At 37.0% G+C, this 23,600-nt stretch overlaps 3 protein-coding genes across 3 annotated transcripts; all 3 read right to left on the reverse strand.

Annotated features, from left to right (window-relative positions):
- Window positions 1–1,555: 1,555 nt before the first annotated feature.
- LOC110128876 (olfactory receptor 5AC1-like) lies at window positions 1,556–2,485 on the reverse strand. Its single transcript, XM_070455223.1, has one exon. It carries the CDS (start codon window positions 2,474–2,476, stop codon window positions 1,556–1,558), a length of 921 nt encoding a protein of 306 aa, XP_070311324.1. The 5' UTR covers window positions 2,477–2,485.
- A 10,723-nt stretch (window positions 2,486–13,208) lies between these two features.
- On the reverse strand, window positions 13,209–14,129 carry LOC139031098 (olfactory receptor 5AC1-like). Its single transcript, XM_070455224.1, has one exon. The coding sequence runs from the start codon at window positions 14,127–14,129 to the stop codon at window positions 13,209–13,211; it is 921 nt and encodes a 306-aa protein (XP_070311325.1).
- An 8,538-nt stretch (window positions 14,130–22,667) lies between these two features.
- On the reverse strand, window positions 22,668–23,600 carry LOC139031099 (olfactory receptor 5AC1-like). Its single transcript, XM_070455225.1, has one exon. The coding sequence runs from the start codon at window positions 23,589–23,591 to the stop codon at window positions 22,668–22,670; it is 924 nt and encodes a 307-aa protein (XP_070311326.1). The 5' UTR covers window positions 23,592–23,600.

The raw sequence follows: 23,600 nt of genomic DNA on the forward strand, positions 1-23,600 counted from the left end.
GTGAAGGCACAGGGCGCCTTCTCGAGAGGGTCTTAGAAGCCCGGGCAAGAAAGTGAGCTCAGCGGGCCTCCGCGCTCCAAGGAGTTAGCCAGAAATAGAGAGAGAGAGAGAGAGAGAGAGAGAGACACGGGGACCCAAGCTCTGATGGCGCAAAGGTGTTTTAATCAACATGGCGTGGGCATGTTTACTGTCTTACAAGGTGATTATTCTCAGCAAAGACAAAGATTAAAATTCCAGACTTACAAAACGTAAGAGGATCCCTATCAAAGAGAGGGTTGCAGACAATCACCTTTTACCGTGTGGCTCATAAAAAGGAAGAGGGTACTTATCACCATAATGAGAAATGCCTGGATTCCTCAGCCTGGGAAAGGCGTGCCTCTCCTCTTAATTCCTGAATATTCAGGAATTAATAAGGGCCAGAGGGTTCCTGGCAGATCCAAAACAGCACACTGGAAGCCTCTTGTTAAATGCTTCCTGACAGCCTTGACTGCGGAGAGATGGGGATAGGAATTCCTAAGAAAATTAGCAAAGAGAACAACTTGCTTAAAATGAGCCCACACAGCTTTAGGCAGAGCTCAGATGCAGTGGGAGGAACCAGGGTCTGGGAAAGTGAAGGTCTGTGGACATCCTAAAGTCAGCCTTACCTACCTTGGGGCTTTTGTGTTGTATGATTCAACAGTTTATTTCTTTAAATAAAAACATAGACTAGGGGTGAGGAAAACGTATCATGTATATAGAAACATCTTTTCCTTTATTGTTCACTAGGATATTGACAAGGTCACATACAATAACGCCAGGGGAAAAAATATGTAATTGTGAGTTGAACGACTGTGCTATTTCAGGTTGTTGTCAATTCTAGGGTGGGGAACTGTATGCAGCTGGTGTATGTACACCCGGAACAAGGTACTCAATAAGATTACTTAATAAATTTTAAAAAAATGTTTTTGAAGACTAAACATTTTATTATCTTGCGGTAAAATTCATTGTTTTAACTATTTGCTAATTTAATATCTTCCATTAAATGCAAGGGAAATCTCAGGTAATTTTCAAAACTTTTAAATCTAGAAATATTCAAGTCCCTCAAGAGGAATCTATGTTGCCATGTTTAGTCTAACAGTATTTGATGTGCATATAAGTTTTCAAAAAATTACTTGTTCAAGAATTATTTTGGAGAGCATGAGTACATTTTCAAAAGAGCATTTACACAGACCATCTTCCTCTAAAAGAATATAAGTTCAAGAGTTTTAAATATGTGTATCTGGAAACACACGAGTGTTTTCATGTTACAAAGGCCTAATAATTTGGGGGATTCAGTGTCAGTTTCATCCTTGAATTTAAAACAACAAGAAAAAGTCAGTGATGACTGTTCTTATTGTTCATTAATTATTTTGATGATTAACTTATAACTAAGACAAGTATAGCTAGTGTAAATATTATTATTAATGCATTTAACAACTATTTATTCAATCCCTCCTATGTGAAAATCCACAGCCAGTCATGCTTTATTTAAAAAGAGGAAAAAGTAAAGGATAATAAAAGATTTCCTAATAAATATTTATTTGTTTATCAGTTTTCTACATGCAAGTAAAACTTCTTTGTTTCTTAGGCTATAAATAAAGGGGTTTAGCAGGGGAATTATAATCGTGTAGAACAGTGAATACATTTTATCCTGATACTGATCAGGGCCAGACCCAGGACACACATACATGAAGAAGAGAGTGCCATAGAACAAGGAAACAGAAAGAAGGTGGGCACTGCATGTGGAGAAGGCTTTGCTCTTTCCCTTTTCTGACTTCTTTCTCAGGATGGCAAAGAGGACACAGGTATAAGAAACTATGATAGTCATAAAAGTAGAAGCTTGTATAAAAGAAGCAGAAATAAAAAGCACCAAAGCATTAATAGATGGATCAGTGCAAGAAATTGTAAAAAGTGGCAAGATTTCACAGTAGAAATGATGTATTATATTGGACCTGCAGAAAGTTAATCTAACTAACAATCCTATATGAATTATAGGATGCAGAAAACCAATTGCATATGATGCACTTATCAACCAAGTGCAGAGTCTGTTGGACATCACCACTGGATAAAGCAAGGGATTGCATATGGCTGCATAGCGGTCATAGGCCATCACCACCAGGAGGAAACTTTCTGTGGTGGCACTGAAAGCAAAAACATAGAATTGAGTGATGCATTCAATGAAGGATATGTGATCCTTAGATAAAAAATTCATAAGCATCTTGGGAGTCACAGAAGATGAAGAACAAGCATCTGCAAAGGCTAAGCTGCCCAGGAATGAGTACATGGGGGTGTGAAGATGGGGGTCCTTCCAGATAAGAAGAATCAGTCCAAGGTTGCCCATCATGGTGGTGAGGTAGATGACCAGGAACACCAGGAACAGGGGGACCTGCAGCCCTGGGAGATCTGTGAGTCCTGTGAGAACAAACTTCGTCACCAGAGTCATGTTTTCTTCTGCCATATCTGACCAGCTAATCTCTAAAATGAAAAAATAAGTTAGGGAAAATTCACAGAGTCACAAAAACAGTGAATTTTTACATTACTGACATATAAGATGTGCTTCTCATTTAATTAGTTCTTAATTTGTACCTTCATTTATCTGCTTTTATAAATATTCAAAATCATCTGTGATAAAATGTTTTAAAATTATATTCACCTAAATTGACAAGTTAATTTCATGCAAATCCTTTTCCATCTAACATGGGTAACTTACAGTTTTTAGAATTAAAATTCATATGGAAGAAGTAACTTCTCATTCTGCCCGAGAAAAATATAAACATGGTCCAGAATACCTTAATTGATGTTGAACAATAATGTAGAGATGTAATAATCAAAACATTAAGATAGTGGCATAAGAAAAAGCCAGAGGATCAGGGCAACAGAATACAGAGCTCAAAAGTAGGTTCCAATATACATGGGAATGTGTCATTAAACAAATATGATATTTCAGTTCAGTAGGAAAAGGACAATTGATTTAATGGGTTATGCTGACACTGTCTGCTATCTGTCTGGAAGGATTGGTAAATAAGGTTAGTCTCCTACCCCACACCATAGATATTGTCTAAGTAATTGAGAATGTAACATAGGGAACAGAGAAATTATTGTCCAAGAGAAGAAAGCCAGTAAAATAGATAGCTTGAATGCATAGCAAAACAACATCCAACAGAATCAAAGCATATAGAATTAGTTTGGAAAGATATCTTGTATGTTTACACATGCCATAGATTTATGTCCATAATATATGACAACTTAAGTATAGATAAAAACTGGAGAAGGGAATGGCAACCCACTCCAGTGTTCTTGCCTGGAGAATCCCATGGACAGGGGAGCCTGGTGGGCTATAGTCCATGGGGTTGCAAAGAGTCAGACATGACTGAGCAACTAAGTACACAGCACATAGATTTTAAAAAAAGGCAAATAATCTAATAGAAGTATGAATAAAGGATAAAAATAAGCAAGTTTACAGATGAAGAAAATAAAATAACCAATAAATAAAATGAAAATATGCTCAAATTTCTATGTCACAAATACACAGATGTGCACGTGAACAGACACATACAAACAGGGGGATACCTCCTTTCTCATGTATCAGAATAGCGGAAATTAAAATGAATGAAAATACTCAATGTTGACTGAAGTGAGAAAAGTGGTACTTTTCATATGTTACTTGTGCAACTATGAATTACAACAGCCTTTTTGAAAAGCAATTTTATATGATCTCATGTAATTTTAAAATACATATATCCTTTCACCTGTTATTCATATATATATATATATATATTCTAGAAATAAAGGCACTGCTATGCAAAGATAAATATGCAAAGAATAGTCCATGCATTATTATTCAGAGCACCAAAGACCATGCTGTTCATGGGGTTCTCAAAATTGGGAAAGGAGTATGTCAAGACTGTATACTGTCATTCTGCTCATTTAACTTATATGCAAAGTATATCATGCAAAATACTGGGCTGGATGACTCACAGCTGGTATCAAGATTGTCAGGAGAAATAACAACAACTTCAAATATGCAGATGATACTATCTTAATGGCAGAAAATGAGAGGATCTAAAGATCCTCTTGATGAGGGTGAAAGAGGAAAGTGAAAAAAAGCTGGCTTAAAACTCAGTGTTCAAAAAAGTAAGACCATGGCATCCAGTCCATCCCTTCATGGCAAATAGATGGGGAAAAGGTAGAAACAGCGACAGATTTTATTTTCCTGGGTTCCAAAATCACTGTAGATGGTGATTGCAGCCATGAGTTAAAAGACTCTTGCTCTTTGGAAGAAAAGCTATGACAAACCTAGGCAGCTTATTAAAAAGCAAAGACATCACTTTGCCAACAAAGGTCCATCTAATCAAAGCTATGGTTTTTCTAGTAGTCATGTATGGATGTGAGAGTTGAACCATAAAATAAACTGAACGCCAAAGATCTGATGCTTTCAAATCATGGTGCTGGCGAGGACTCTTGAGAGTCCTTTGGATATCAAGGAGATCAAACCAGTCAGTCATAAAGGAAATCAACCCTTATTCATTGGAAGGACAGATACTGAAGCTGAAGCTCCAATACTTTGGCCACCTGATGTGAAGAGCTGTCTCATTGGGAAAGACCCCAATGCTGGGAAAGATTGAGGGCAAGAGGAGAAGGAGGGCCACAGAGGGCAAGATGGTTGGATGGTATCACCGACTCAATGGACATGATGGAGATAGTGAAGGTCAAGGAAGCCTGGCATGCTGCAGTTGCCTGGGATTGGAAAGAGTCACACATGACTTAGCAACTGGACAGCAACAAAGACCAGACACATCAATAATGGAATGGTTAAACAGACTGAGTACATTCATAGTAAGGAATATAACTCAGTCATGAGAAAAGAGCTATTCTACCTAATTTTAATTTTGGAATTTCCACAATATATAGTTATCTCTGAAGTGCAAGATCCAAAGAAGTATAAAATCTATGGTCTCATCATTGTAAAACAAGCAATGTGTTTTTTAAATCTTTTACATGGAGAAACATGTGAATAATAGACACTAAGTTTATAGCAGTGGTTTTCCTGGAGAGAGAGTAGAGATAGTAAATATCGAAATAGAGGAGAGTGAAAGAATAACAGTTCCATGAGAAAAGCACTATATATATATATATCTCAGAACTATTAATTGGAAATTAAGAAGCTTAAGAAATATTTGCCCTGCATATATTGACCCAAGTCCTTTTGGAACCTCAAATAACCAAGTCATTGCTATCTTTGCTTTATATTAATATAATATATTAATTATATTAATATATTTAATATATAAATATATTAAATATATTAATTTATATTAATATAATTTGGACAAAAAAGTAACTTTTATGAAATTTTTTTCTCAAGAGTTAGATAGCACAAAGAGTCTTTTGATTATCTTTAGTGACTTTAGCATACATACTCATGATTCCATGAAAGTAAAGAATTTTTGTTATATATAATAAACCTGAAGCCAGAATTCCCATTCTGAAAAATTACAAATAAGTTAACTTTGGGCTGCATAGTTTATCTCAATTTTTAAAACTTCGTATTATAAAATACACTCTGATTTTTTCTTATCACTGCTATTTTTTCTATTTATCATTATTCTATTAATAAAAGTTTATTATTTAAAAATGCCTCAACGAATGTGTTATCTATATAGCAAAAATTCTAACAAATATTCATGTTTAAACTAACATTTACTTGCTTGCTCAGGTTTTGTTTGCTGACATAAAAAAAGGGAAAGGCCTGTCTAGGATTTTACTGTCTTATTTAGATTTTTTTTATCATTAAGACAAATTGCAAATCTATAATAGTGAAAATTATGAAAACATCTGCGTCCTCACCCAGCTCCTGTAAAATATGGGAAACTGAAAATGTGCTGGTTTTCTCAAAGCAGCATAAAAGGTACAGAAATGAAGCACAATTATTTAAGCATTGCTTTTCCTTGGAAATGAAAAACTGGAAGGATATAACATTTCTGTGTCCTATTTGCAAACATATTCTTAAAAAGTTTTTAAATTCCCTTAATGCTTCCAGAATATTCCCAGTAGGTAGGATGAAGTCAAAGTTGTTCTACTGGGCATTGTAAGCTAATCATCAAATCATCATACACTTCTAGTTATAACAATTAAAACTACACATAATGTCCTCAAAGTTCACTATAGGGACATGTTTAAAAAATATCACTGAACAGAATTTAGAATAAGCTATTTTCCTTCCTCTTATTTTTTTCTAATGCTGCTGCTCCCCAGCTACCTACCTGCCTTGCTCACTTGAAACTCCCAGAGGTACCTTAGAATTAACACGTCCACATCGGAAAGTGTGGTCATCCTCTATTCCGCCCTCAAACCTGGTATTTTTCCACTGTTTCCTGTCACAGAAAATAGGATCACAAACCAAGAATTCATCTACCAAAGATGTCATAAATCCAATATTTCTTTTTATGCAGTCAGTACTAAAATCTAAAATACATTCATCTCTTGCCTGGCTTATTAAATAACCTCCTGACTATACGATCTACAACTCCTAACACAGTCATCCAATCTATTTTCCACACTGACACCAGACTGATTTTTATAAAATGTATACTGTTCAACTACCACAGCATAACACTTTTGCCCCCATTTAAATGTTATTAATAATTTCTCATTGCACATAAAATAATAACTGAAATTCTTTTTTTAGCTTTTTATTTTATATTGGAGTATTGTTGATTAACAATGTTGTGTTAGTTTCAGGCGTACAGAAAAGTGACTCAGTTATACATGTACATGTATCTATTCTTTTTCAAATTCTTTCCCCATTTAGCTTGTTAGATAGTACTGAGCAGAGTTTCCAGTGCTATATGGTAGGTCATTGCTGATTATCTGTTTAAAAAGTTTTTTTTAATTTATTTATATGACTGTGTCAGGTCTTAGGGTGGCACGCAGGATCCTCCTGTGTCATGGGGGGTCCTTTGTTGGGACACAAGGACTCTGCGGTTGTGATGCACGACTCTCTGTAGTTGTGATGCAGGGACTCTGCAGTTGTGATGCAGGGACTCTGCAGTTGTGATGCAGGGACTCTCTGCAGTTGTGACGCAGGGACTCTCTGTAGTTGTGATGCACGGACTCTCTGCAGTTGTGATGCAGGGACTCTGCAGTTGTGATGCAGGGACTCTGCAGTTGTGATGCACGGACTCTCTGCAGTTGTGATGCACGGACTCTCTGCAGTTGTGATGCACGGACTCTCTGCAGTTGTGATGCAGGGACTCTGCAGTTGTGATGCAGGGACTGTCTGTAGTTGTGATGCAGGGACTCTGCAGTTGTGATGCAGGGACTCTCTGTAGTTGTGATGCAGGGACTCTGCAGTTGTGATGCACGGACTCTCTGCAGTTGTGATGCACGGACTCTCTGCAGTTGTGATGCAGGGACTCTGCAGTTGTGATGCAGGGACTCTCTGCAGTTGTGATTCAGGGACTCTGCAGTTGTGATGCACGGACTCTCTGTAGTTGTGATGCAGGGACTCTGCAGTTGTGATGCAGGGACTCTCTGTAGTTGTGATGCAGGGACTCTGCAGTTGCGGTGCACAGGCTCAGTTGCTCCCCAGCATGTGGGACCCCTGTTTCCTGACCAAGGATGAAACCGGTGTCCCCCACACCGCAAGGTGGACTCTCAACCACTGCACCACCAGGGAAGCTCCATCACCCATTTTAAATATAGCAGTGTGTACATATCAATCCCAGACTCCCTAACTATCCCTCCCCTCCACCTAAGTCACTGGTAACCATAAGTTCACTAAGTCTGTACGTCTGTTTCTGTTAATAACTGAAATCCTTAAGCCTGATATACATGTCCCTGTATTGGGAAATATGCCCAATAATTAACTGTATGCAGTTAAGGAATTTTATTGCATTGTATGTGTGTATTACTTATCGATATTGTAACATTAGTTGAACTTATAGATAATTTTTAATATCTAAGTAACTTGACAAAATAGAAGTTAATTTCCCATTCATGGTGAGTATAAAGCACATGTTCCTAACTGATAGACTATTCTACCCCACTGGTGAAGCAGAGTCCTAGGTTCCATCTTATCATTCAGGCATTTTCCACAGATAACATTCAGTATTGCTTCTGCTTTAAGCCTTAGCCTTTTGGCCGCGAGGAGTATGGGATATTTGCTCTCCAGCCAGAGATTGAACCTGCATCCCCTGCAGTGGAAGGTGAAGTCTTAACCACTAGACTGCCAGGGAAGTCCCCACACATAACTTTCTTCAGTGATTGTGTTCTCATCTGGATCAAGCTGGAAGAGGGAAATTCACGGGGGTTTCCAACTGTGAGGTGCTTATGAGCTAGTGTGTCACTTGCAATCCTAACCTCAATCATAATACCGCAGTCAATTGAAAAGTGAGGCCATGTATCTAGGAGAAGAAAATGGTTATCTGGATTTGGTTATCAGCTAATGATTTCTTCTTCTGTACTTCTGTTTTATGATTTACCTGTTTTATCTTCCTTCCCTCTTGTAGAATACTCTCAGCCTCTCCCAACCAGAGTCAAACTAATTTAAAATTAGTCAAACCCAAATCCTATCTAGTCCCTAGCTCAATAAAAAGCTATGATTTCAAAGTAATACTTTGTTCTTTCCAGCAAACCTGGCTGTGACTCTTCTTTGTGTAGATACCAACAACTTTTAATACATATTATCTTGCCACAGGTTACAATTACACACTCCCAAAATACAATTTTTAACTTATTTGTTTTTAATTGAAGGATAATTACAAAATTGTGTTGGCTTCTGCCATACATCAACATGGCTCAGCCACAGATATACACATGTCTTCTTCCTCTTCCCTCTTGCCTCCTGCCCCATCCCACCCTGCTAGGTTGTCACAGAGTCCCATTTTGAGGTCCCTGAATCACACGGCAAATTCCCACTGGCTGTCGGTTTAACATGTATTAGCGTATATATTTCCATGCTAGTCTCTCCATTTGTCCCACCCTCTCCTTCTTACCCCACTTTGTGTCCATAAGGCTCTTCTCTATGTCTGCGTCTCCATCACTGCCCTGCAAATAGATTTATCAGTGCCATCTTTCCAAATTCCATAAATATGCATAAATATATATTTGTTTTTCTCTTTCTGACTTACTTCATTCTGTATAATAGGCTCTAGGTTCATCCATCTCATTACTACTGACTCAAATATGTTCCTTTTTATGGCTGAGTAATATTCCATTGTATATCGGTACCACAGCTTCTTTATGCATTCATCTGTCAATGGACATCTACATTGCTTCTGTGTCCTAGTTATTATAAATAGTGCTGCAATGAACACTGGGATACATGTGTCTTTTTTCAGTTATGATTTTCTCAGGATACATGCCCAGTATTGGGATTGTTGGGTCATATGATAGTTTTATTCCTAGTTTTTAAGGAATCTCCATACTGTCTTCCATACTGGCTGTATCAATTTGTATTCCCACCAACAGTGCAAGACAGTTCCCTTTTCTCCACCCAAAATGCAATTCTTATAGGATTTTTCTGGCATCCTGTGGAGCACATGAACTTTATAAAGGTACCCATAGTACTTCTCAGGTTCAATTAACATATTGTCATCAATATAATGAACCAATCTGCTGTTCAAAAAATTTTCTGGAAATAAAGTTTTCTTCATATATCCCTGGGGCAAGACCTTCAGTTTATACTTTACCCTTCCCAGATGAATATAAAATACTTCTAATCCTCATTCATGATTGGTATTGGCAGAATACATTTTGCACACATCAGTAGCACTTATCTCATACCAGATATTGTATTGAAAGTTTCTACAGGGTTGTTTCTGGTTTCTACCATTATCAACTATGCCCTATACAGTTTTTGCAAAGACTAGGATAGTAAAACAAATAAGGATGTAATGAGGATCATCACCATCTCAGCCTTTGAGTTTCTGAGAATCACACTAGTTACACCAAAAATACCTGATACACTGCTCTGAGATGCAAACTTTTCCATTGAATGAAGCTGGCAGACCCCACCATTTGCATGGGGATGCCCCTAAAGGACCAGTTGAACTGCTTGTTCTGAGGAAGTCTGTTCTAAAGAAAGTCACAGGCAATTGCAAATCCTTTAAATGCTAGAGGAAACCGAAGTCTAGCACTGTGTTTATCTGAGGTGCTTTGAATATCTGCAAGAATTGAATTATTTAAAACATGTTAAATCACAGAATCACCAGAAATAAATATATGTATTTATGCAACAACCCTCTCGAGTTGCTAAGATTTCCTCTGACAAACATTTAGGATGTGGAAATCTTGCATGAGGTGGCCTCAGGAAAGGGGCAACTGCCATTCTCTCTAAATTATCATTTATTCACTCCTTTTCATGCCAAAAAATATTCCTGCCCCTTAGCATAACAATAACTTGAAAATCATCTCCAAAGATACCACTTATGAGTATGGAGGAAATTTTCTATAGTGTTATATTTGTTTTGTAATAGTGAAACCCAGGACTAGGATTTTTCTTTTATTGACGTATATTTGATTTACATTATAGGTGTACAGCAGATTGACTCAATTATTTTTACTGATTATTTTCCATTATAAATTATTAGAAGATATTGAATACAGTTAGTTCCCATTGCTACACAGTAAATCCTCTGTGTATCTGTGTATCTATTTAATGTGTAGTAGTTTGTATCTAGGCTTCCCTGGTGGTTCAGATGGTAAAGAATCTGCAGGCAATGCAGGAGACCTGGGCTCAATCCCTGGGTCTGGAAGATCCCCTGGAGAAGGAAATTCCATACCTCTAATTTTCCTCTTCCCCCTTTACTTTCTCTATCTGGTAACCATAAATAGGTTTTTTATGTCTATGAATCTGTGTCTGTTTTGTACACAGATTCATTTGTACTGGGCTTCCATGGTGGCTCAGATGGTAAAGAATCTGCCTGCACTGCAGGAGACTCAGGTTCGATCCCTGGGTCAAGAAGATTCCCCCTGGAGAAGGGAATGGCTACCTACTCCAGTATTCTTGCCTGGAGGATTCCAAAGACATAGGAGCCTGGTGGGCTACAGTCCATGTGGCAAAGAGTTGAACATGACTGAGCAAATAGGGCTTCCCTGGCAGCTCGGATGTTAAAGAATCTGCCTGCAATGTGGGAGTCCTGGGTCCAATACCTGGGTCGGAAAGATCCCCTGGAGAAGGGATTGGCAACTCACTCTAGTATTCTTGCCTGGAGAATTCTATGGATAAAGGAGCCTGGTGGGCTACAGTCCATAGAGTCGCAAAGAGTTAGACATAACCAAGTGACTAATGCATGCATAAATATAATTTGTATTATGTTTTAGATTCCACATATAATTGATATGTAATATTTGTCTCTCTCTGTCTATAGTATAATGTTTTCTAGGTCCACTCATGTTGCTGCAAATGGATATATTTCATTCTTTTTTATGACTGATTAATATCTACATATAAATATTTTCTTAAGCCAATCATATATTGAAGGGCACTTGGGTTGTTGTTTCCATGTCTTGGCTATTGCAAATAATGCTGCTATAAACATTGGGACGCATCTGTCTTTTCTAATTTGTTTTTATCTTTTGGACATATATACCCAGGAGCAGGGTTGCTGGATCATAAAGTACCTCTACTTTAGTTCTATAAGGAAACCTCATACTGTTTTTCATAGTGGCTGCACAAATTTACATTCCCTAATTAACAGTATTCAAGGGATTTCTCTTCTCTGCATCCTGTCTAATATTTGCTATTTGTAGACTTTTTGATGATAGCCTTCTGACCAGGGCGAGGTGATATCCCATGTGGCTTTCATTTGGATTTCTCTTATGATTAGTGATATTGTATATCTGTTCATGTGCCTGTTGGCCTGGGTGTTTTCTTTGGAGAAATGTCTATTCAGGAGTTTTGCCTATTTTTGATTGGATTATTGTTTTAATATTGAATTGCATGAGCTGTTTGCACATTTTTTATTTTAACCCCTTGTGTCATTCACAAATATTTTCTCCCATTCTGTAGATTGTTATTTCATTTTCTTGATGGTTTCTGTTGCAGTGCAAAAGCTTTAAAGTTTAATCAAGTCCTATTTGTGTATTTTTACTTTACTTTCTTTCACATTGGGAGGCTGATTTATGTCAGAGAAGGTTTTGCCTATGCACTCTTCTAGGAATCTTATGGTCTTGTGTCTTATATTTAGGTCTTTAAATCATTTTGAGTTAATTTTTGTATATGGTATGAGAGCCTGATCTAATTTCATGATTTACATGTAACTGTCCTGCTTTCTCAACACTACTTCTTGAAGAGACTGTCCTTTCTCTGTTGTACACTTTTGCCTCCTTTGTCAAAGATTAATTAACATATAGCATACAAAACTCTTGTAAGAAAAATTTAATTTAAGTTAAATAATTATGAATTGAACAAAAGCACCTGCTATATCAGGTTGTTGTCAATTCTGGGGTGAGAAAATGTATTAAATTGTTATATGCATGCTAGGAACAAGGTACTCAGTAAGACTACTTACTAAACTGAAAAGGAAAACGTTTTAAAGACTCAACATTTTATTGTATTGCCAGAAAGTTCATTGTATTAACAACTATTTGCTAAATTAATCTTTCAATGAATGCAACACAGATATGTTAAGTTTCAAAATACTTTTAAATCTAGAAATATTCATTTCAAAGCCCTAAGAAGGAATGTGTGTTGTTATATTTAGTATAACAATATTAATTTGATATTCATGTTTGGCTCATTTATAAGTAGCCACTAAAGATAAGGTTTTGAAAAGCTACTTGCCCAAGGATTATTTTGGAGGGCATGAGTACCATTTCAACAGAGTATTACACAGACTGTATCTTCCTCTAAAAAAATATAAGTTCAGAAGAGTTTTAAATATGTGTATCTGGAAACACAAGAGTTCATATTGCAAAGATTTAGCAATTCGAGGATTCATTTTTCATCTTCATCCTTGAAAATTAAAACAACAAAAAAGTCAATGATGATTGTTCTTACTGTATTCATTATTTTGATGATCACATTATCTTATAACTAAGACAAGCATATCTAGACTAAATATTATTATTCATTCATTAAACAGCTATTCATGAAGCCCCTACTATGTGAAAACCCAGAGACAGTCATTATACTTTATTTAAAAGGAGTAAAATGTAAAGAAAATGAAAGATTTCCTGAAAAATATTTATTTCTTTATCAATTTTCGAAATGAACCTAAAACTTCTTTATTTCTTAAGCTATAAATAAAGGGGTTTAGCAGGGGAATTATAATCGTGTAGAACAGTGAATACATTTTATCCTGATACTGATCAGGGCCAGACCCAGGACGCACATACATGAAGAAGAGAGTGCCATAGAACAAGGAAACAGAAAGAAGGTGGGCACTGCACGTGGAGAAGGCCTTGCTCCTGCTCTTTTCAGACTTCTTTTTCAGGATGGCAAAGAGGACACAGGTGTAAGAGACCATGATGGTAATAAAAGTAGAAGCTTGTATAAAAGAGGCAAAAATAAAAAGCACCAAAGCATTAATAGATGGATCAGTGCAAGAAATTGTAAAAAGTGGCAAGATTTCACAGTAGAAATGATGAATTATATTAGACCTGCAGAAAGTTAATCTAAATAATAATCCTACATGTATCATAGGATGCAGAAAACCAATCGCATATGATGCACTTATCAACCAAGTGCAGAGTCTGTCAGACATCACCACTGGATAAAGCAAGGGATTGCATATGGCTGCATAGCGGTCATAGGCCATCACCACCAGGAGGAAACATTCCGTGGTGGCACTAAAAGCAAAACTATAAAATTGGGTGATGCATTCAATGAGGGATATATGATCCTTAGATAAAAAATTCATAAGCATCTTGGGAGTCACAGAAGATGAAGAACAAGCATCTGCAAAGGCTAAGCTGCCCAGGAATGAGTACATGGGGGTGTGAAGATGGGGGTCCTTCCAGATGAGAAAAATCAGTCCAAGGTTGCCCACCATGGTGGTGAGGTAGATGACCAGGAACACCAGGAACAGGGGGACCTGCAGCCCTGGGAGATCTGTGAGTCCTGTGAGAACAAACTCCGTCACCAGAGTCTTGTTTGCCTCCATCATATTTACTCAGGCTGATCACTGCAATGGAGAATTGAAATGAAAAATAAGGGTCATGAAAATATATTGGATGGTAATATCTTATTTATCTGTGTCAGATGCCCTAAATGAAGGTACAGAGTCTCCCTTTTGTAAAGCACACTGAAGAGTATTATAGGTATATTATAAATATTATGAATGATTTTCAGAAGTCAGTGTGTGTGTGTGTATATATATATATATATATATATATATATATATATATATAATTACTTAAAGGGTTATGGAGGAGGTTCTAGATGTCTACCAGTTAACTTAGTCCATATCTTGTCACTCATAAATACCTTAAAACTCTATGTATTGTATTAACTCTGAAAGTTTTTACAGAATTGAGTTAAAGAATGCATACTGCATTTTATGCTAAAATCTCTAAAAGTGAGACTCTGGTTCACCGTTTCATAGAAACTCTTTCATATATTTTCTATTGAACCAAGAAATAGACTATACCTTTATACTACTGATAAATATATATAATTTTTTCTTTCTAAGACATGAGTAGAGTAAGAAGACAATAAGTTAAAATCCCGTTTCTGCTGATTTCTATCTGTTATCATTATGTTGTTTGATTATATACAACTTACCCCATATTCTAATAGACTCTTTTGATTTTACATTCATCGAAAACACTCCAAATTTCAAATAGATTCTTGTTATTTAATAATTTTATCCAACAAACTCTAATTTATGATCATAATCATTCATTCTGTCATCAAACATTTTTGTTTGATGTCCTAAGCTGGAATACTGTTATTCCTGGCTCAGTCAAATATAGAACCTCTAACTCTGGTGTTATACTGAGATGCTAAAATAACCCCTCTTTTAAGAAGAAAAATAACTGTCACTAACCAGTTCATCTGCAGATTTGGGGAACATCTAAGAGATGTTGTTAAACATGCCAGGTAAACAATTATCATTCAATTAACCAGGAATGTTTTAGATATATCAAAGGTACATAATACTAAAAAAACTGTAACATTTTTTTCCTGCTATGTTTGAAATTAGAACTGGGACTTTCAAAATCAGAGTGGATTAAAATCTTACAAAAGTCACAGCAGTCAAAAAGATTAGCCACTGTTTTGGAGCTGTTTCAATTTAAATAGTGAAAATTAGTAAAAAGTAGTTTTTTTTTAAAAAAATGGTTGTTTATATCCAAATCAAATAATGAAAAAGATGAACTACATTGATAGGAAATAGCTAATATAAAGATATCTGTGGTGGGAATTAAATTGATACAGACACTAAGGAGAACAGTATGGAGATTCCTTAAAAATCTAGAAGTAAAACTACCATGTGATCTGGCAATCCCACTATTGGGCATATACCCTGAGAAAACCATAATTTAAAAAGAGATATGTACCCCAATGTTCATTACAGCACTATTTACAATAGCCATGACACGGAAGCTATCTAGCTGTCCATTGACAGATGATGGTAAAGAAGTTGTGGTACATGTACACAATGGAATATTACTCAGCCATTAAAAGGAACAAATCTGAGTCAGTTGAACTGAGGTGGATGAACTTAGAACCTGTTATACAGAGTGTTATATATAGGCTGTTACACAACCTATACTTACAGAGTGAAGTAAATCAGAAAGAGGAAAATAAACCTATATTAATGCATATAATGGAATCTAGAAAAATGGTACTGATGAACTTAATTGCAGAGCAGAAAGACAGTCAGAGATGTAGCAAACAGCCTTGCAGACACAGTGGGGGAAACGAAAGGGTGGGATGAATTGAGACAGTAGCACTGAAATATACAAATTATCATGTGTAAGATGGATAGGCAGTGAGAAGTTGTTGTATAACATAGGGAGCTCAGCCTGGGGTTCTGTGACAATCTAGAGGGGTAGGATGGGGACAGGGTGAGGGGGAAGCTCACGAGGGAGGTGATATATGTATGCTATAGCTGATTCATGCTGATATATGGCAGAAACCACTATAATATTGTAAAGCAAAATATTCTTCAAATAAAAAAAATTTTCTAAGATATCTGTGAAGCAAGTGATCCTGGGAAGCATGTAAGAAGGCTAGATCCTGTGGAAACCCAGGGGGTAAACCTAAGTCCACATCATCACAATGCATTTCATCAATGAAAAATTGTGCAGAATTCTAAACATAAAAGTTGTTTTGTATATCCAAGTCCCTGCCTGGTTTATAAAAAGGAGAGTATGGCCATTTAGAAACAGCTGATCTAAGAACATAACCCTGCAAGGGAGTACTCACAATTGTTAGATTCACAGCTCCCTGCTTTCATGGTATGTCCAGCTAAGTGGGAGTCATTCCAATGCAGATTTTTATTTCTATAACCTAGTCACCAATCCTGTACATCGTTGTTGAAGATTTCACTGCCAAGTCTCTGCTGGCCTGAAATATTTTCTCCAAGTGCCTACTTTATAATTCAAAGAGAGGACACCATGTGGAAAATTTAAGAGTTTGTGAAAAATTCAGTTCTGACAAGATTAACCTCTGAACAGTAAGTCTATAGAAGAATTGGAATATTCTACAAGAGAGGCTATGTTGAGAAAAAGTTATTCTTCATCTTCATATAGAATAGGAAAAGAGATGATTTGAGATTAATATTAGGCTTTTAAAAGTACAGAGAGTTTGTTAACTTGGCAGTGACTATTAAGTAAGCACACTGCTTACTTAAGGAGCACATTATCCTGTTTTACACTCTGCCTAGAATATAAGGTGTGACTCCAGGCAGATGTGGGCAACTCCATCTTTCTGCCTATTTCCAGAGAAGTACAAGGTAAACAAGAACCAGGATGAAGGCAAAGACAAATTCCCCTAACAGCTCCATAACCCTATGATTCTTCACTGTTGGAAAACCTTCCAGATTCTGTGAAAGCATAATAAAGGCCAGAATGAATTCCACTTTTACAGATAAAAATATTAAATAGATTAGCTCTATAACATACTATTCTAGCAAAGAAAATTGTCACAAAAATGTAACCAGTTTTCTGAAGCTAATTTTACCTCTAAATTATTAAGTGACTATACCTAAAACAATGTATGGCCTCGTTTTAAGATTCTTGTCTGTAGCGCCCTGGATTTTCTAAGGAACATCTGCCTCCAGCCTGTGAGACTGAGTCCTCTTTGCTATTTAGTCAGCAGCATAGCATTGTGGTTAAGCACACAAACTCTGCATGTAACAGCATGAATTCAAGTCTTCATTCTCCAAGTATATGGCTTTGTATCCATACAGTTCAGAGAACACGTGTATGTGTGCTTGGTCGCTCAGTCGTGTCTGACTCTTTGAGACCCCATGGATTGTAGCCTGCCAGGCTTCTCTGTCCATGGGGATTCTCCAGGCAAGAATACTGGAGTGGTTGCCATGCCCTCCTCCAGGGAATCTTCCCAACCCAGGGTTCAAGCCCAGGCATCCTGCATTGAAGGTGGATTCTTTACCGTCTGAGCCACCAAGCAAGCTGCACAGAAACCAATATATATTTAACTATTCAGTTTAGGATTGCTTTCTGTTCTGTTTTGTAGATAAATCATCTTAAAAAGTAATTCAAATATTTTGACAGCTGATGAGAGATTCTAGGTACTAAAATTAAATATATTCTATCACTTTTTATGAAAAGAATAATGACAATAAAATAAATCGTTGCATTCTCACCTAATTCATATAAGCAGATGCAGAGATGCCGTAAAATACAGACTTTCATGAAGAGCCCAGGGTATAAGAACAAAAATGTCAACAAAGATTCATCTCAAATTAATTTTCTTGGAAAATGCACTCTGAAGAGAAAGGTACTATTTATATTGTCCCATTTTCAAGTCTATTTGTGCAGGTAATATTAAAATTCCCCCAATGCCATCAGAAGATTCCCTATAGAATAGTCAACCTACTGGGCATTATACACTAATCAACAAATCATTTCAAACATATTGTTTTACAACTATTACTTTTATAGCCTGCTTCTTTCTTTTAAAAACAAAAGAATAAAAGTTTAATTATAGAAAAAAATGGAAAATGTAGGAAGTACAAAGGAAACAAATTCTTCTAATTTCACTAATCACTGATCATTGCAGCTAGCTTTTGGGGTTTTATGTATAATAACACACAGACATTATATATGCATTTATATTCACATAATTTATATAAACATTTCTACATATAAATAATATTATGGTAGTGCTATACATAGTTCTTCAAGAATAACCTCAGTTGAATAATATATTACTCACATTTTCTTATGTTATTAGTTTGAAAACCTTTTGAATTGTTTCCTTGGCTACATCATTATCATAAAAAGCTATAATTATGTATATGTACATAACCACATAATCATATTTATTTATATTAAGCTTGGAAAGATATATGCCTGGCCTATATATATTTTTGGAAAAAATATAAAATTACTGAGAGCTATAAAAATTTGTACTGTAGCATAAAGTCAAGAAGGTTGATTCCTCCAGCTCTTTTTCTTTCTCAAAATTGTTTTGGCTATTTGGGATCTTCTGTCTCCATACAAATTTTAAGATTTTTTGTTCTAGTTCTGTGAAAAATGCCATTGGTAGTTTGATAGAGATTGCACTGAATCTGTAGATTGCTTTGGGTAGTATAGTCATTTTCCAATATTGATTCTTCCAGTTCAAGAACATGGTGTATCTCTCCTTTTGCGTCATCTTTGATTGCTTTCATCAGTGTCTTATAGTTTTCTGCATAAAGGTCTTCTGTCTCCTTAGGTAAGTTTATTCCTGGTACTTCATTCTTTTTGTTGCCATGGTGAATGGCATTCTTTCTTTAATTTCTCTTTCCGAACTTCCATTGTTAGTGTGTAGGAATGCAAGCGAGTTCTGTGTATTGATTTAGTATACTGCAGGTTTACTAAATTTGTTGATTAGCTCTAGTAGTTTTCTGGTTGCATCTTTAGGATTTCCTATGTATAATATCATCACAAGTGCATATTATTACACTCATTGCACACATGAAGAAATTAAGGCACTGTCTACTGAGTTAGCCTCAAACACTCATTCTTTCTTCTCTGTATGCACTAGCAGATTTAATGGAGTTTCTTGTGATCAGGTTTAACCTCATCAGAGACTCAGGGAAAAAAAAAATAGGTCTTCTGATTTGATATCCTATGCTTTTCCACTGCTCCAGGCTGCCTCATTTGTAAATGGAGGAAATATCACCTCATTATCAATTAAGATGATTTAGATGAACACACTTTGAGAGTCTTGAACTAATAATTAAATATGAGGTCATGTGTCAGTCCATTTGGGCTGCCATAAAAGCATACTATCTAGACTGCATAACTTATGAACAGCAGAAATTTATTTCTCACATTTCTGGAGGCTGGGAAGTCCAAATGAAGGTGCCAGAATGACCGAATTCCAGTGAAGACCCTTTCCCTGGTTATTAGCCTACATATTCTCACCATGTCCTCACATGGAGAATAAAGGTAGGGATCTCTCTGAAACCACTTTTATAAGATTCTCATCCAATTCATGAGACTCCACCACATGAGACTCCACTCATCCCATTCATGTAGCTCCACCACATGGATTAAGCAACTTCCAAAACCCTACCTCTTAATACCATCATCTTTGGTGAGTGAGCAGTGAAAGTTACTCAGTTGTGTCTGATTCTTTGTGACCCCATGGCCAATAGCCCACCAGGCTCCTCTGTCCATGGAATTCTCCAGGTGACAATACAGGAGTGGGTAGTCATTCTCTTCTCCAAAGGATCTTCCTTTGACCCAGGGATCAAACCTGGGTCTCCTGCATTGCAGGCAGATTCTTTGCCTTCTGAGTCACTAGGGAAGCCATCATCTTTGGGGTTTTAATTTTCAATATATGTGTGCTGAGGTGATGCACACATTCAGACCATAGAAGGTACGCTTTCCTTTAGGAAGAAATCAGAATTCAGACTCCAACTTGCTCACCATGGATGCTTGAGCAATATTAGTCATTTGACTTTCAAAATGTTGTCCAATGCCCACAGATGCAAAGGAATCACCTGAGAATCTTCTGAATAATGCAAAACCTCAGACCCTTCCCACCAGTGATTTACTGAAACCAACAGCTGTGGGCTGATGCTCATCTAAGTTTGATAATGACAAACTCAAGTGAAAAATCTCTATATTATTGTCTTCTCTTCTGCTTAAGTGACCAAATTAAATATTATATAGAGGCTATATGCCCCAACTATATAAATTAATACCTAGTAGACTACTTCAGCTGATATTCAGTGGACTGATTTTAGTACCATATAATATGGACAGAAAATGGAGAGCTATCCAACTAAAATTAAGTACCTGCCTAAATATGAGTTTCCAATAAGGCAAGAAAAGAATTTCTTAGGGAGTAATTACAGTTAGCTTTTTGTGAATTGCTAATCATCTATCTTCATGAAAAACTTAAGTTTCACAGTTGTTTCCAGTCATTGTCAACAGTGGCTGTATGTTAGAATCACTTGGAGAGGTTTATAAAACTACCAGTGCCTGATAATGCCTCCTACAGATTCTGATTTGCTTGGTTTGGGTTGATAACCAAGAGTGAGAACCACAGTCTGTACTCTCTGGGTGAGGAAGAAGAAGATATTCAAGACCTGGTTGATGACATTTATTCATTTACTGGTTCTGTCACTTGTTATCAACAGGGTCTGACACATCAAAAGTTATTCCTTTTCATGATATGCTGTAAACTGGATTGAGCATTACCTGAAATGCCCCAGTTCTCATGGTATGTAGGTATTATGTGGATTTCAAACGACCCAATAGATATGTCAGTGACTATCTATTGACACACAGCAATTGCATAATGATCAAGCCTAAACCATCTGTGTGGCACATTATAAAAAGAAAGGTTTGCCACTGGCTTTAACTGTGAGGAGATGGAGACAGGAACTCCTACAGAGCTTCTGCATCCACAGGGAGCAACCTGCTTAGAAAGGGTCCTCACAGTGGAGGCAGAGCTCAGGTGCATCACAGGATTGAGGGTCTGAGGAAACAAATCCCAAACACACTGTGCTAAAGGCAGCCAGCCCATCTGGGGCTTTGGGGTATCTGACCCACACATTGTTTATTTCCTCAAATCAATTAATAGGCTACAGGACAGGAGATATATCATGTTCATGGGGATACCATTTCCTTTATTTTTCACTAGGGTATTCACAAGGCCAAATGTTATAAACTCAGGAGGCAGGAGGCAAAAGGGTCAGATGGAAACTATGCATAGCTTTTGTAAGGAAAACTCCATTTAAGTTATGTAATAATGATTTGATCAAGTACACCCCTCGATTCATGTAGCTGCCTATTCCTGATACACACACACACTCACAGACACACACACACACACACACACACATATGTATATATATATATATATATATATATATATATATTCAATCAGTATGTGTGTGTCAGGAAAAGAGACTCAGTAAGATTACTTAAGAAGTTTTTGAAACTCAGAACTTTCGATTATATTACAAGAAAATTATTTTAAGTATTTGTTAATTTTTTAGGAATTAAATTTGTGATACAAATCTAACTTAATTTGTAAAATTACTATTAAAACTCTTAGAAATTTTTATTTAACTGCCTCAAGTTTCATTATTTTTTAGTAGTTTAGCCGCTAAGTCATGTCAGACTCTTGCAACCCCGTGGACTGTAGACCGCCAGGCTCCTCTGTCCATAGGATTTCCCAGACAAGAATACTGGAAGTGGGTTGCAATTTCCTTCTCCAAATATTAACAAAAGAGAGAGTTTTGAAAAATTATGTGCTCAGGAATTATTTTTCAGGGCATGAGTAGTTTTTAATAGAAATTTCACGTGGACTTGAATCTTTTTTTAAAAGAATATAAGTTCATAAAAATTTTAAAACATGTGTATCTGGAAATAGAAGAGCTTATACATATCTCAAGCTTAGCAATTTGGGAACTGCAGTTTCATTTACAATAAGTGATATCTTGGGCTTCCCTGGTGGCTCAGATGGTAAAGCGTCTGCCCGCAGTGTGGGAGACCCGGGTTCGATTCCTGGGTTGGGAAGATCCCCTGGAGAAGGAAATGCCAACCTGCTCCAGTACTGTTGCCTGGAAAATTCCATGGACTGAGGAACCTGGTAGGCTACAGTCCATGGGGTCGCAAAGAGTCAGACACGACTGAGCGACTTCACTTTCACTTTTTTCAAGTGATATCTTACCCTATTCATCAGTTATTTTGAGAACCTAGGTTCACTTGTAACTAAGGCAAGCATATCTAGTCTAAATATTATTATTAATTGAATTAAAAACTTCTTAGCTGAGGTGTGTGTGTGTGTGGGCGTTGCTCAGTCATGTCCAACCCTTTTGTGACCCCATAGACTGCTGCCATCCTGGCTGCTCTGTACACGCAATTCTCCAGGCAAGAACACTGGAGTGGGTTGCCGTTCCCCCCCCCCCCATCTTAGCTGGTCCCTATGTGCAAAATCCAGGTCCAGTTATTATACTTTATGTAAATGAAGGGTAAAAAGGAAAGACTATGAATGCTTTCCTGATAAATATTTATATCTTTATTATTTTTCTAAGTGCACCTAAAACTTCCTTGTTTCTTAGGCTATAAATAAAGGGGTTTAGCAGGGGAATTATAATCGTATAGAACAGTGAATACAGTTTATCTTGATATTGATCCTGACCAGACCCAGGACGCACATACATGAAGAAGAGAGTGCCATAGAACAAGGAAACAGAGAGAAGGTGGGCACTGCACGTGGAGAAGGCTTTGCTCCTGCCTTTTTCCGACTTCTTTTTCAGGATGGCAAAGAGGACACAAGTATAGGAGACTATAATACCCATAAAAGTAAAAGCCTGTATAAAAGCAGCAAAAATAAAAACCACTAGTGCATTAATAGATGGATCAGTGCAAGAAATTGTAAAAAGTGGCAAGATTTCACAGTAGAAATGATGTATTGTATTAGACCTGCAGAAAGATAATCTAAATAATAATCCTACATGTATTATAGGATGCAGAAAACCAATTGCATATGATGCACTTATCAACCAAGTGCAGAGTCTGTTGGACATCACCACTGGGTAAAGTAAGGGGTTGCATATGGCTGCATAGCGGTCATAGGCCATCACCACCAGGAGGAAACATTCTGTGGTGGCACTGGAACCAAAAAAATAGTATTGGGCCATGCACTCAAAGAGAGACATTGTTTGACTCTTGTCTAAGGTGTTGACAAGCATCTTGGGAGTCACAGAAGATGAAGAGCAGGCATCTGCAAAGGCCAAGCTGCCCAGCAATGAGTACATAGGGATGTGAAGATGGGGGTCCTTCCAGATAAGAAGAATCAGTCCAAGGTTGCCCACCATGGTGGTGAGGTAGATGACCAGGAACACCAGGAACAGGGGGACCTGCAGCCCTGGGAGATCTGTGAGTCCTGTGAGAACAAACTCCGTCACCAGAGTCATATTTTCTTCTGCCATATCTGACCA

This window comes from Odocoileus virginianus, chromosome 25 (genome assembly GCF_023699985.2).
Source record: "Odocoileus virginianus isolate 20LAN1187 ecotype Illinois chromosome 25, Ovbor_1.2, whole genome shotgun sequence".
In the NCBI taxonomy this organism is placed as follows: Eukaryota; Metazoa; Chordata; class Mammalia; order Artiodactyla; family Cervidae; genus Odocoileus; species Odocoileus virginianus.

What these genes read in the sequence shown, in the direction of transcription:
- LOC110128876 (XM_070455223.1), bottom strand. Translation starts at nt 2,476, where the DNA reads ATGGCAGAAGAAAACATGACTCTGGTGACGAAGTTTGTTCTCACAGGA.
- LOC139031098 (XM_070455224.1), bottom strand. Translation starts at nt 14,129, where the DNA reads ATGATGGAGGCAAACAAGACTCTGGTGACGGAGTTTGTTCTCACAGGA.
- LOC139031099 (XM_070455225.1), bottom strand. Translation starts at nt 23,591, where the DNA reads ATGGCAGAAGAAAATATGACTCTGGTGACGGAGTTTGTTCTCACAGGA.